Here is a 14082-nt window from a genome sequence, read left to right as displayed (position 1 = left end):
TCTCCTGGTGTTGCGGGCGCACGCCTGTTCTCCCAGCACTGGGGAGGCAGAGGCGGGCGGATCTGTGAGTTCAAGCCAGCCTGGTCTACAGGGTGAGCCCAGGACAGCCAGGGCTGCACACAGAAACCCTGTCTCAAAAAAAAAAAAAGTTTAGAAATCTTGGTTCACAGCTCAGGAGCCGCTGTTGCCACTAATGGCCCTATGTCAGGTTCATGAGGGCTCGGCGCCCCAGGCGAGAGGCAGCCAAGTGCTAAGCCGAGGCCACCCACCAGAGGCCTTTTTCATGGGTGAAGTTTGCTCCAGTCTCCTGCAGGGCGACGAGGCTACAAGCAAGCTGCTTAAGGCAGCACAGGCTGTAGGAGGCCAGGCTCTCGCTCTCCGCCTTCTGTCCTGTGACAAGACCCGATGCCGTTAAAGTGTAAGCAAAAGGCTTTATTTTGACCCACAGTTCTGGAGGCTCCTTCCAAGATCGGCTTACCCTGTTGTTTTGGGCCTTTGGTGAGCGCAGCAGATGCCAACCATAGGGATTATTCATGAGAGCAATCTTCTTACATCATGAGCCAGGAAACAGGACGGGGCAGGGGATCCCACAGTCCACCTTAATTTCCAGTGAGCCAAGGGTTCTCTCTCCTTTCTTTCTTTCCTTCATTTGTTTGTTCATTCATTCTGTTTTTGAGACAGGGTTTCTCTGTGTAGCCCTGGCTGGCCTTGAACTCACAGACACGGCCTGCCTCTGCCCTCACTCTGCAGAGCAGGCTGGCTGCAAACTCCAGAGAGATCCTCCTGCCTCCTGAGTGCTGGGATTAAAGGTGTGCCCCGCCTCCGCCGGGCACCTAAGGATTTCCTGCAACACCTCATTCCTTAGAAGACCCTGGCAGCGGGACATGCAGGTGCACGCAGCACGAGCTGTGGCGAGAATCACGAGCGCGGACGTGTGGGTGCTGGGGCCCGGAGCTGCTGCTGTCGCCAGGACCATACAGAGCACACTTGCATGGTGGCATCTACACAGCCGGAGAGTTCTAAGCATGCTGGTGGGCCCGGCTGCCCTGTGGGCGTGTGTGAGGGTGTGAGGGGTGGTGGCCCGGCTGCCCTGTGGGCGTGTGTGAGGGGTGGTGGCCCGGCTGCCCTGTGGGCGTGTGTGAGGGGTGGTGGCCCGGCTGCCCTGTGGCACGTGTGTGCGGTGCTGTCTTGATCTCTTCAGTTACTGTGGGAACAGCCTGAAGGCGGATGGCACTGCTGCCTGGTTTGGGCCCTGGGCGCGAGCGCGCCTGGGGCCTGCAGAGGTCAGAAGAGGGGGCAGATCCTTTGGAAGCGGCTTTGCAGATGGTTGTGAGCTGCCACGTGGGCGCGGGAGACCCGACTGTGCCCTCTGCAGTGACAGCACGAGCCCTTAGCCACCAGGCATCTCTGCTTTTGTCAGGCCATTTTATGACAGCAACGTAACTCAAAATCGGACAATGCGCCTAAGAGAATATTCCTCGGGTGCAGACGGGCACCTGTCCGAGGCCTCCTGAGTCAGGCTGTGCCCTCCTCCTCTAATTCAGGAAACCCGACCCAGAGCGGTCCCGTGTGGGGAGGCCGCTGCCCAGCCGGGCCTGCTCAGGTGTCAGGACCTGAATTATTGAGATCAGAGCTTTGTTCCCTGCTCTCTCTCCTGAGGCCCCGCAGCAGATGCAGATACTGAGAGGAGAGGGAGTCTGTCCTGTTCCCGTCCCCATGGCGCAGGCAACCACCCCTCGGCCCCCGAGACTCGCCTGCAGCCCCGAGCAAGCCTTGACCCTGTACCGTCTCCTCTTCCAGCGCCCTGCAGATCTAGGCCAGCTCCAAGCTGCGTCGCAGCAGGTGAGGAAGGCCAAGCGCTGCTTCCAAGGGGGCGGGCAGGGCCTGACTCCGCTCCTGCTCCCTGCCCCAGGTTCGTGAGGGCCGCGACTGCCCCCCAGGCCTGGAGCTACCCAGGACGCTGCTGCAGATGGAGCGGAGCCGGCGGGCCCAGGAAAAGGTAGGGGCTGGCGCAGGGGAGCAGGCCCCGGGGGCAGCGGGGCCGCCCCATGCCCTAGTTTCTCGTCCCCCTGCAGCTCGTCTGGGACTTGGAGCTGCTGGCTGGGGCGGGGCTGGGCCTCTTCTGGCCCCCCTGCGCCAGCGTCTGTGGCCAGAGGGACCAGGCTCGGCCTGCGTGGAGCCAGCGCGGGGCGGGGAATCTGGACCGCGAGCCGCTGGTGAGTGGGGCGAGCCGGGGCGCCACGTGACACGGAGGTCGTCAGGGGGCGAGGAGGAGTGGGAGGCGCATGCGCCCCTGAGGACCCCGAGCTTCTGGACGCCAGGCTAGAAAGGCGGGCGATGCTAGATCCTTCCAGAGCTCCCCTCAAAGGCCCCCGGGAGCAGCCCTGGGCCCATCGGAGCAGCAGGGTCCCCGCCGCAGCCACCACGTCCCTAGTCGAGGATGGGCCCTGCTGACGGCTGGCTGGTGAAGCCCCTGTGGGCCCGTGCTGCCCCGAGGGCCGCGAGCCAGCCGGCGGGGTGGCAGGGCCCCAGCCGGAGAGGCAGAGCAGCCTTTGCCGTGGGCCCCCTCGCGGGGCTGTCCTGGGGGAGGTGGCCGGCCGAAGCAGGGCTGAGGCAGCCTTCACAGCCAAGGTGTGCCTTGGGGCAGAGGTGTCACAGAGGCCCGGGTGCCGGTGGCGGGACCCCGAGGGCCTGCTGGGAGCCTCCTTCTCGCCGGGGGTCCCTTCGATCCTGCAGACTTCCGCGCTGCGCCCTCCACGCCAGGCTGGGGAGGCCCCGAGTGAGAGCCGCCGGCGCCTAACGGGGTGAGCCCTGCTCCGCGGTCCCCACCTTCTCAGGCCGCCTCACAGCGGCAGAGCGCCCCCCCCCCCCAGCACCGTCCTCCTCGTGCCCTGCGCGCGGCCCAGGGACCCCCGAGGCCAGGGTGAGGGGAGCGGGGGCTGGCAGTCAGGCCGTCTCCTCGCTGCAGCCGCCCAACTCCGCAGGAGGCCGGCCACCCCCGCTCTGGATGAAGCCAGGAGCCACGCGGCCCCGGCCCCGAGGCTGGAGGGCCTGGTCAGACCTACACAGGCTGTGCCCGGGACCCCAGCAGGAGCGGGTCCAGCAGCCACCGGAGCAGCCGGGCCTGGAGCTGGTGAGCAGGCTAGACCCGGAGGCAGGGACAGCCTCGTCCCAGCCACCCTCCACCTCACACCCTTTCATCGGGTGTCGGGGCAGCGGGGGATGGAGAACAAGCTTTTAATTTTTTGTGTTTTTTTTTTTTTTAATTTTTCTGAGACAGGGTCTTGCTGTATAGGCCATCTTAACCCAGAACTTGCCGCAAGTATAGCCCAGCCTGGTCCTGAATTCGGTCCCCCTGCCTCAGCCTCAGGAGCCTAGGGTTGCTGGTGCGTGACTGCTCAGCGGAAGCAGGCTTACTGCCAACTTCCTGTTGGCGCCAGCTGTCTCGGGCACTGTGTCTGGTGGGGTTCCGAGTTGAACTGGGGCTCAGGAGCAGCAGGAAGAACCAGTAGTTGATGCTCAGGGGAGGAGGGACAGAATCGCAATCCGAGGCCACCTATGCCAGGCGCGGGGCCTATAAAGAGGCCCAGGAGGACTTTCTAGTCCTGGAGACCACAGCCTTTTGGAGAGAGCAAGCCGGCAGACAGGACCTGGTGGGATGGACCGGCCTCCGCTCCTCCAGCCTGGTGCAAAGGGAACTGAGTCTCAAGTGTGTTAAGGACACACCTGTCAAAGCTCTCTCCTGCCAACTGTCCTGCTTGACTGTCAGGGTTTACACAGTGTGCTCTCTCTGGGGAAGACAGAGATGCAGAGTATATTACCTGGGGGTGGGCGCAGACAGACACAGGACGGACAGCAATGAGAGCACAGCTCGGCAGGAAGAGGCTAGGTTGTTTTCCCACTTGTTGACGATGATTTCTAACCCTGAGAATTTATGAAATCCCTTTCTTCATAAAGCCCTTTGAAAGCGGCATGTCTTTACACACACACACACACACACAAAGAAAAAACCTGCCTGTGGTTAGCGTTGTGAATATTCAGTCTGTTTTCCTCGCCTCAGGAGCTATGACACAGGGACCCTTGAGCCAGGCGTGTGGGTGCACAGCGGCTGTTTCCACAGCTGCAGGGGCGGCCCCAGCGCTTCCCGCCTTTAGAATTGTGCTAATCAGGAAGGCCTGGCAGTCCTCAAGCCAGACTGGCGAACATTTCATCGCGGACCTCTTTTGATCTTGTTTTCAGAAACAGCACCCTAAGGAGGGTTTCTTGTTCCCACCTGGGAAAGTATGGCACCTACGGCGGCCTCTCCCGTGGGCCGGACCGCCCCACCCGGGCAGAGTTGGTCGAGGTCCTTATGCGAGGACTTGAGCAAACAAACGGGCCCTCCTCATGTTCCTGGGAGAAGTGTGCGGCTCCTCAGAGAGGTCTCCTTGGGGTGCAGAGAGGAGACTGGGCTGTTTGCAGACAGGTGACTCAGGGCCCGCAGTGTGGGCAGGAATGAAGGCGCATGAGCTCAGGCACCAGCCTCCGGAGTCCTCTCCGGGCCACCCCAGGCGGCCTCTTCTTTGTTTTGAGGCAGGATTTCATAGCCCAGGCTGTCCTGGGACTCGCTGTGTAGACCAGGCTGGCCTCAAACTCACAGTGATGCTCCCGCCTCTGCCTCCCGAGGGCTGGATCCCAGGCGCGCCCCGCTCGCTGCCCAGCTTCAAGCACGCCCGTCCTAGTTCTGGGACGCGTGAGAGGCAGCAGACGGCAGCGCCCGGTCCTCCCCCTCAGGTTGCGAACACCCCGCCGGCGGCCGTGCTTTCGAGGAGCCGGGAGACTTCGACCTGAAGGTGAAGGGTTAGAGGGTCCCCTGGGGGCTGGGGCGGGGAGGGTCTGCCTGGGGGAAGGCTGCCGGGGTGGGGCGGGGCCGCGGGGAAGAGCAGTCGCGGCGCTCCCTCCCCAGGACCGCGGCGGGGAGGACGAGGGGAGCGGAGCAGAGCCGAACCTTCAGAGCCCGCCCGGGGGAAGGCGGCAGGCCCGGCAGGCCCGGCAGGGCCAGGAATTAGAGGCCCCTCGGGTTGGGAAAGGCAGTAATTCCGAAGTCCGCGGGGCAGTTCGGGGAGGAGCAGCAGCGTGGCGCCAGGAAGAGGGCCACCCCGGGGACCCCTGCAGGGCCCCCGGAGAGCCGACCGCCCAGCGTGGGGAAGACGGGCCACCGGGCGCCCCCCGGACAGTGGCGGCCCGGGAAGGGGAGCGGGCTGCCGTCCCCGCCGAGCTCCCCGGGCCGCCCAGGCCCCGAGGCCCGGAAGGCGGGACGCTGGCCCCTGGGGCGCCGGAGAACGGAGAGCAGCGCGGCCCCGGGGACCCCAGGTTCTCTAAGGCCGCGTGGCCGGCACCCGAGAGCAGGGAGGCGACGCCGGCCGGCGCCCAGCAGGAGGCTCTGCAGCGGCTGCTGGATGTGTACTGCGCAGCCAGGAGGCGGCGGCGGCGGGAGCGGGAGCGGCAGCGGCTGCGGGTGCGCCCCAGAGCCCGGCCTGCGCGGGCGGGAGGGCGGGGCGGTGGGCGGAGGCTGGGGAGGGCGGTGGGCGGGGCTATGAGGGCACTGGGCGGAGCAGAGGGGCGGGGCGGCGGTGGGCGGGGCCTGGCTAACTGCTGCCTCCCCAGGTCCTGGGACGACTCTGCGTGGTCGCGAACCACCACCGCCGAGTTCACCCGCTGGGGCTCCCTTCCAGTGCGGCTCTGACAGCGCCACAGGCAAGAGCCCGGGGTCCTGCCCCGAGGGGACGGCAGCAGCCAACCGGGGAGGGGCGGGCGCCGGGCAGCACCCTGCAGGCCGCACCCGGCCGCTCAGAGCTCGTGCCGCCCAGGAGGACGCCGCGGGACGGCGACGAGCTGTGCGAGAGCGTCTGGAGCAAGTGCACCGTGGCAGGACTCAGCAGCTGCGGGCACTCGGGGCCAGGTGAGGGGCCTGCAGGGAAGGGCAGGGGGTCGTCCCCCAACACACCCCCGGCACCCGACTGACAAGCCATGGTCTTCCCAGGAACACCCAGAGCTTTCAGGATCTGCTGTCCCCTGGCGCTGAGAAGCCTGCTCCCGGAGAATAGCGCCTGCCCGTTCCTTTGCTGCGTCGCCATGGAGATGTGGCGCTGATGGTTAAGGCTTAAGGGTGACCCAGGCGTGAGGTAGTTTCAGAAAGACCCAGAGGGAAGCATTGAGAGCAGGGAGAACAGAAACCCATGCTCGCGCATGTACACACAGACACACCCAGCAATGAGGCTCCACCAAGAATCCTGTTATTGCTTTTTCCGCATCTAAATTCCTGCCAGGCCCCAGGTCAGAGGGCCAGATCTCGGGGGTCAAGTAGTGCAAAGGCCCCGTTCTTGCGGAAGAACGACTCAATGCGGCACATCTTGCAGGAGACCAGCTGTTGCTTTGTTGCAGGGCCTGGGAAAAGAGGCCAGATACTAGGAACGGACAGGAGGAAGGGCCTGAGCTCCGCCCATGTCGCATCTACTATGTATAAATAAATAAACAGGGCTCCTGAGGAAAACACATCGGGGCCTGGGTGCTGGACTCAGAATTTCCGCACGGAGTGGACAGAGCACTCTCTCCCCAGGGCCGCCGGGTCAGGGGTGCCTCTGGCCATGTTTGTCACAGGGACAGACACAGGGGAGCTGCTCCCCTCTCCTTTCCCCTCGAGGGAAGATGAGGGAGCCCACTTTTCTTCACGCCCTCAGGCGGTGGGACCCACTCCCTAGAAGCTCCTGACGCTCAGGGCCCCTCACCAGCCCCCTGATACAGCCTTGCCGGTTTCACCATAGTCCTGAAAAGCCACTGGGTTCCCCTGCTGTCCCTCTCCTGGCTGATGACCTACCTTCGGCCTCACAGTAGAAACAGTCGGGGGCTTGCCTCGTGCCAATGCCATCCCTGCCCTCTGGTCCGTCTGCCCACTCCCTTCATGTAAGCCCATCCTTTGCTTCGCTCTGATGACACCCGCTGCCCTACTCCTGAAGGCCACACTTCCACACACAGCTGCCTCTGTGACATCACCAACCTACTAAGGCCACCACAGACCTGTCATCACACATCACCGTCACAGTCATGTCCTTACCAGCAACTACAACAAAATCTGTGGCTCGCCACTGATTGCCCTTTCTGGCGGATTTGAGCCAGCAATAGGCTCCATTGAACTTATTGTCTTGTCCAAATCATCCTTGATTTCTGTTCTAATTCTAATCACATCTTGCCAAGATAATGCAAGCGTCTAACTTCAACTCACCCACTAGAAGCTCGTTTCCTAAAGCCAGTATCACCCGGCTGCTTGAACCTCATTAGCTTTCCCTTAGGAGAGAATCCAACCCCCTTCCCACATCAGCCTTACAGGCCTCGAGAAAGGCCCTTGCTAACAGTCCAGCTGAAGTATGCGCCTGCCCCCTGCCCAGCACCGTGCCCTCGGTCACCGGGCTGGCCTCAGATCTGCTTCCTTGGCCGAAGTCTGGCCTTCCCCTAGACTCTCTGCTCTCCAGCATAAGGCAGGTCTGTGTGTGCGGCAGCTCGTTCACGGAGGCACTGCTCACCCAGCTGCCAGCCATATGAGAAGCTGGTGGTGACGGGGAACAGGTAGCGCTTCTCGGGCAGGTCCAGCTGTCGGGCTTTGAGGTAGTGGTAGCGGCCCTGCAGGTCATGCGAGATGCCCTCGTACAGCAGGGCTTTGATGTCGGGCGGGACGGGGTACATTTCTGACTGGAAAGCCTCTGGGACGGGGCTGGGGGCCTTGGAAGGGGCTGCTTTGGAGACAGCTGGTGGCACTGTGGTCTTGGGCAGCAGGGTGGGCAGTTTGAGGGGCAGGCGAGCCGCACTCTTAGCCTTCTGCTTGGCCTTCACCAGATTCCCATACTTGCGGTGCCAATCGCAGCGCAATTTCATCTGTTTGAGGTACTCCTCCTTCCAGAAGTTCTGCCGCATGGTATCCATGTTGAGCTGCCTTGACATAGCACGGCAGAAGGCGGCTGCTGAGCGCTCCCCGGCTGGGTGGCTGCCCCACAGTCACCTGGCAACAGAGCCTCACCTCACACAGGGCCAGGGTTCTACCTGCCGCTGCCTCGGCAGAGGTCCCACAGCGCCCTTTCTGAGGCAGCCCGGGGGCAGGGCTCACTGACACCAGGCCCTCGGCCCTGCAGTCCCCAACTCTAGCTGGATCGGTGGTTCTCACCCTTCCCCGTGCTGCGCCCTTTAATGCAGTTCCTCACGGAGCGGTGACCACGGCCAGAAAATCACTGTCATCTTCCCACAGTTACAATCACAACATAAGTGTCTCTCTCTGGCGGGGCTTAGATCCCTGGGAAGGGGCCGTGGCCCACACGTTAGCCATGCTGCTCCACCAGGCTGCTCTAGAAAGGCAGCCCTGTGCAATCGCTTCTGTCCCTCACCCCTGAAGCCAGGTGACCAGTCCCTGAATCAGACTCCCTGGCTCAGTCTTCACCTGGCTCTTTGGTAGGGTCCCCCAACACTGCACCCTTCATGAATCCACTCCAGCACCCATCTGATGAGAATACCCCTTTAATATCAACAACGACCCTGCGGAACAGCACAGGGGGAGGCAGTGGAGGGAGAAGAGGTTGGGCTTTCTTTCCCTACCCTGCCTGGACCTGAACCCAGAACCCCAACAGCTTAGGAGCCACTCAGTGGAGAGGAAGGGAGGGGCTGGATGCCGAGGCTTGAAACTTAAATAGCGGGTGCAAACTGGGAGGGGCCTAGTGGTGAGAGAGGGCCGAGGGCTGCCGCGCCCTAGCGCAGGTCTTCCGCAGTGAACATGCCCTTGGCCCTGCGCAGGATGGAGTCCTTGGCTGCGTCATAGGGATGTTCCTTGGACGGGATCTCCAGGACAGCTGGGATGGAGCGCTGGTGGGCGTCGAGCGCATGGCGAACCATCTCTGCGATGTACTGGTTGATGAGAATGATGCCAATGTCGTCCCTGTTGAGAAACTGCCTGTCGGGGGGAGAAAGGAGAATGACGGGCCCGGAGGCTTAGGGGCTGAACCCTCATCTGTCCCTGAGTGAAGCAATTGCATTCAGGAGCCCAGAGCCACACTGCTCAGGGCTAGGGGCCACACATCACTCATGGCAAGGAAGGACAGGGGCATGTCAGTGGGTTCTGTATGCTGCCTCTACAAGACAGGGGAGGGAAATAGGTTTGAGGCCTTTCCCTTTGCATTCGAATAAAAAGATTTTACAAACATAAGACACTTATTAACCAAAAAAAAAAAAAAAAAAAGGCCAGCAGTGGTGTCCTGCACCCTTAGTCCCAAGGAGGCAGAGGCAGGCAGATGCCTGTGATTGGAGGCCAGCCTGGTCTACAGCGAGAGTTCTAGGACAGCCAGGGCTACACAGAGAAACCCTGTCTTGAAAAGCAAAATCGTATTATTGATCTAGGTGGAGAAAGACAAGATTCATGCTGAGGTGGAAGAGCAGCTCCTTAAAGTCTACCTGTTGGATCTTACAAAGTTTTCAAGACGGGCGAGGAGACAGGACGCGGCGACATCTGCCGTAAGCCAAATCAAGGTGGAAAGCGGAAACTCGGCAACGAAGGAAGCAGTTTCCAGACAGAGGCTGCTGTGACAGCCTTCCTCTCACGTGATCACCCTCACGCACAGACAGGCATGCTCACTCAGCCATTACTCATTAAAGGTCATTTACTGGCCACCTACTTCCTGCCCAGGACATGGAACTGTTTGACTGTTTTGATTGTTTGACCGTTGGAAACATGGAAAATCCTTGGAAGTAAGATGTGTCCCCCAGTGACAACAGCGGTCACTCTGGCGTATGGCTCGGAGATCAGCTGACAGCAGCCTCTCAGGTCAGGGCCTGCCACATCCCAGGCGGCGGGAACTGGCCTCAGCCAGCAGCCCTGGACCGGGCTATTTAGGGAAAACAGGTGAAGGCAGTTTATTCTTCAGACTTGGCAGCACAGCCCTAGGAAATGAGGGGCCTAGTTGGCACCCTCAACTCTAGTCAACAGGACACTGCTTGGCTTAACAGGAATGCCTGTGCCCACTTTTTGAAGCTATGACCTTTGACCCGGGGCACGAAGTGAGGGCTTTGAAGCACAAGGTCTTTGCGGAAGTCCATACTTCCCAGATGTTCTCCCCAAGACAAACGGAAAGCCCAGGCAGGCTGCCGGGGGGCTGCATAAACAGAGTAGGTACTAGCTTTACGAGGCAAAAGCGGGCTACCAGGACACGCACGCACGCACGCACGCACGCACGCCCACTGTCCAGCCCGACGCGGGGGGTGCTTTGTTGAGGGCGCGACTGGAAAAGGCCAGGAGCGGCAGGGACCCCGGAAGAGGCTGAGCCTGCCGGGCTCCGGCGTCCGGGGGGCAGGCCGCAAGCTCCGCTCCCCGAGGCCGCCCCGACCCCGGCACCGCCAGGCTAACAGGCCCCAGCTCTCCCGTCTCAGGCGCAAGGGCCCAGTCAGGCCTCCAGGCTGCCGTACCTGAAGGTGTCTTCGATCTCATTGATGGTGGTATCCTTCTCCACCACCAGGAAGTTGGGGTGGCGGTTCTTGTTAAGCTCGCCTATGCCGCCCAGCAGGAAGCCCGTCACCGTGTCCTCGTCCCCGATCACCGCGATCAGTTTACCCCGGCCCGCCATTCTGCCGGCCGAGCGCCTGTGACGTCCCGCCCCCCGCAGTCTCGCGCAGGGCCCCGCCTCCCGCGCATGCGCATTAACAGGAACCCGCCTCAAGCTGCGCAGGCCTGCGCCATAGAGGGCGGAGTCGCGAACTACGACTCCCAGGAGGCCGAGCGGCGGAGGCCTCACACTGCCAGCCTGTCTTTCCTTCCTTCCTTCGTAGAAGAAACGTCTTAGGGGCTGGAGAGATGGCTCAGAGGTTAAGGGCACTGACTGCTCTTGCAGAGGACAATTCCCAGCACCCACATGGCAGCTCACAACTGTCTATAACTCCTTACACAGACATACATACAAACACCAATGTATATAAAATAAAATAAATAATTAAAAAAAGAAGAAGAAACGTCTTTTGAACCTAGTTATTACAGACCGAGACTTCAGCGGACGTGCTCTCTTTCTTGTGTATGTTGTTTGTTTTGCTTTTGACATGCTCATGTAGCTCAGGCTGGTCTTGAACTTGCAGTGTAAGAAAGGATGGCCTTGAATTCCCGATCCCGCTGCTTCTACTTTCTGAATGCCCCGCTGGGGTTATAGGCCTGCGGCACCACACAAAGCAGAGCCGTGCGGGTATGATTTTTGAGGTTTAAATTTTTTTGTTGGTACATTTGTCGCTGTTTTTTTTTTTTTGGAAGCGGATGCAGGGCGGCGGGGGTGGGGGTGGGGGTGGGACCCTGTGTATGAGGTCAAACCACAACCTGTAGGAGTCACTTCCTCCGCTATTTGGGCCTCGCGGTTATCTGGTCAACCAGTGCGCTCTTATTTTTTTAGGATCGGGTTGCACTATTTAGCCCGGCCTGGCCTCCCAAGTTCTAGGATTTAAGGCCTGTGCCGCCACTGCCACACCCCTCCCCCTTGCTTCTGGTTTTATTTGGTAGTTTGCTTTTTTGAAACCTGTATGTAGCCTTTACTGGCCTGGAACTCGGAATGTTGACGAGGCTGGCCTTGAATTTGTGGTGAGTGAGCCTACTGCCTCCTCCTCCTGAATGCTGGGATTACATGGCACACCACTATTTCCGGCCCACATAGTCAGGCCCCAGACTCTCAGTCTGGGATTACAGACACGGGTGGCCATACTTTTCCAAAAAGAAGATAGTTCCTAGCTGGAAGGTCAAGGTCAACCTGTCTCATGTGTGCATGCACATTAACTACACCATGGTTAATAATTTTTCCATACATTTTTAATTACTAAAGAAATGGGCAAATGAATGATGGCACTGAAGTGCTCTAAGATAGACAAACAAGGTCTTGTGTTAGCTGCTAAATTTAGGGAATTACATAGAAGTAACCCTAGCATTTAGGAGGTTGAAGCAGGAGCATTGCCACAAGCTCAGGCCCAGCTTGGACTGCACATTAAGACTATCCTAGGGCTAGCAAGATGGCTCAGTAAGTAAGGGCACTTGCCACACAGCTCATGACCTGAGTACAGCCCCTAGTGCCCACAAGGTGGGAGGAGAGAAGCAAGTTCCAGAAGTTGTCTGCCTTCACCTTTGTGTTATGGAACATACAAACACACACAGAGGCACATTGAACAACTAAATAAATGTAAACATTGATTTTTAAAACCCATTTAAAAAAAAAAAAAAAAAACAAGCCAGGTTTTGGTGGCGTGCTCATTTAATCCCAGCACTTGGGAGGCAGAGGAAGTTGGATCTCCTAGTTCAAGGCCAGCCTGGTCTACAGATCAAGTTCCAGGACTGTTGCAGGATATTTGACCCCATTGTGATCCCCAAGATTGTGAACTTCGAAAACCTGTCTCTTGCCTGGTGTGATTAACCCCTAACACACACCTTTAACCCAAGAGCTTTCTGTTTATTGTAAACAGGTAGTTGTGGCTCAGCCCTAGCACACACCTTTAACCCAAGAGCTTTCTGAACACAGGATTTAATAAAGTTAGCCCTAGGTCAAGAGGTGGAGCAAGAAGCCAGCTGTCAGGGATTAACAGAAAGGAGGGACTTTGAGAGGAGAGCATTCAAACCAGTGTGGAGAAAAACAAGGGGCATTTAGCTCTCAGCTCTTGAGCTCTTTAGCTCCCATTAACCCTTGCTTTTTTTCCTCTGGACTGTCAGGTGAACTGAGTAGGAAGGTCAGCTGGGTGCTTTCTTGTTTTCTGTTTTGTTTTTCCAGACAGGCTTTCTCTGTGTAGCCTTGGCTGTCCTGGACTTTGTTGACCAGGCTGGCCTCCAACTCACAGAGATCCTCCTGCCTCTGCCTCCCAAGTGCAGGGATTAAAGGTGTGAGCCACTGAGCTGCCGCTGGGTGCTTTCTGAGCTAGCAGGTTTTCAGCCCAGCATTTGGCTCCTGCCTCTTCACTGGTAAAATCAAACGGTTTTCGGTTTTCGTTAAAACAAGACAGGCCAGGGCTATACAAAGAAACCCTGTCTTGAAACAAAACAAAACAAAAGAGTAGCACTCCTAAGGACATGAACTCTGAGATGGGCAGACTGGAGGGGAAAGGGCCTCTGTTTTTCTGACAGACAGACAAAGGGGGTGGGGATTGGGTTTGGGGCACTTGTCGCATCCACCATGGTCTCCTCCAGTGGTTGCATACATGCACTGTCAATTTGGATTGTCAACTTGACAAACACTGGTCTCGGCATCAGTGAGACGCGCCTTTGTGCTCCCGACACACACACACTGAATGTAGGTGGCACCATCACATGGGGACCAGGAGTGAGTAAAAAGGCTGAAGGTGTCAAATGTGACCCTAGTGTGCTCTGAGCTGCCCGGGCGTGTTCTCTGTGTCCTGATCCTACCCGACGTGTCTAAGCAGCCGTGAGGCCCTACCACCCCAGTCCATCTGTGGGCCAAAGAAACCTTCATCCCTTTAATTGCTTCCTGTCAGGTATTTTGGTCACAACTCCAAAACATTCTATGATCAATGTGGCCTGATTGGCCTGGGATTTGGGGTACACTTGGTTTTCACTCTCAGCTTTGCTGTTTCGAGGCTTCATTTGAGACTTAGCACTGAGGTTCTTGGGCTGTCACGGGACTGTTAAAGGATTGAGAAGAGGCCCTGGTCTCTCAGCCCTTATTGCCCCAGTGGGTGAGAGCAGCTGGGCCACAGGGGCAAGGAGGGATGGGTAGGAAGTGAGGTAGGGGTTGAGGCTGTGGGGAGGGACCATTTGCTCAGCGCCTGAGGAGCACAAGTGGTCAGATGCTTAAAAGAACAAGTCGACCTTAAATGGGCTGAGTGAGCTGAACAGTGCCACACACCTCACACACCTCACACACCTCACACCTCACACACCTCACACACCTCACACACCTCACACACCCTCACACACCTCACACACCTCACACACCTCACACCTCACACCTCACACACCTCACACCTCACACACTCACACCTCACACCTCACACACCTCACACCTCACACACCTCACACCCTCACACACCTCACACACCTCA

The 14082-nt window shown here is 59.0% G+C and overlaps 3 protein-coding genes across 6 annotated transcripts; 1 reads left to right on the top strand and 2 right to left on the bottom strand.

Annotated features, from left to right (window-relative positions):
- The first annotated feature begins 219 nt into the window (after window positions 1-219).
- Window positions 220-6536, top strand: LOC129677541 (collagen alpha-1(III) chain-like). 4 transcript variants are annotated; one of them, XM_055608178.1, is made up of 9 exons: window positions 220-1842; window positions 1913-1999; window positions 2076-2216; window positions 2737-2804; window positions 2985-3133; window positions 4774-4832; window positions 4946-5497; window positions 5647-5941; window positions 6023-6536. In XM_055608178.1, exons 1-9 carry the CDS (start codon window positions 1672-1674, stop codon window positions 6130-6132), a joined length of 1632 nt encoding a protein of 543 aa, XP_055464153.1. In that variant the 5' UTR covers window positions 220-1671; the 3' UTR covers window positions 6133-6536. The 4 variants fall into 4 exon arrangements, with proteins under 4 accessions (XP_055464153.1, XP_055464152.1, XP_055464151.1 ...); XM_055608177.1 differs by having other exon boundaries at window positions 1913-2216; window positions 2648-2804; window positions 5647-5736; window positions 5850-5941; XM_055608176.1 differs by having other exon boundaries at window positions 1913-2216; window positions 2648-2804.
- On the bottom strand, window positions 6317-8455 carry Atp6v1fnb (ATP6V1F neighbor). The gene is made up of 2 exons (XM_055608181.1): window positions 7560-8455; window positions 6317-6426 (listed from the first exon to the last, which is right to left on the bottom strand). The coding sequence occupies exons 1-2, from the start codon at window positions 7972-7974 to the stop codon at window positions 6317-6319; spliced, it is 525 nt and encodes a 174-aa protein (XP_055464156.1). The 5' UTR covers window positions 7975-8455.
- Window positions 8456-8525: 70 nt separating this feature from the next.
- On the bottom strand, window positions 8526-10684 carry Atp6v1f (ATPase H+ transporting V1 subunit F). Its single transcript, XM_055608180.1, has 2 exons — window positions 10477-10684; window positions 8526-8971 (listed from the first exon to the last, which is right to left on the bottom strand). The coding sequence occupies exons 1-2, from the start codon at window positions 10632-10634 to the stop codon at window positions 8770-8772; spliced, it is 360 nt and encodes a 119-aa protein (XP_055464155.1). The 5' UTR covers window positions 10635-10684; the 3' UTR covers window positions 8526-8769.
- Between the last annotated feature and the right edge of the window lie 3398 nt (window positions 10685-14082).

The sequence above is a fragment of the Psammomys obesus genome, unplaced genomic scaffold (assembly GCF_907164565.1).
Source record: "Psammomys obesus unplaced genomic scaffold, mPsaObe1.curated_primary_1811, whole genome shotgun sequence".
NCBI lineage: Eukaryota > Metazoa > Chordata > Mammalia > Rodentia > Muridae > Psammomys > Psammomys obesus.
This window is presented reverse-complemented; position numbering and strand designations above follow the sequence as displayed.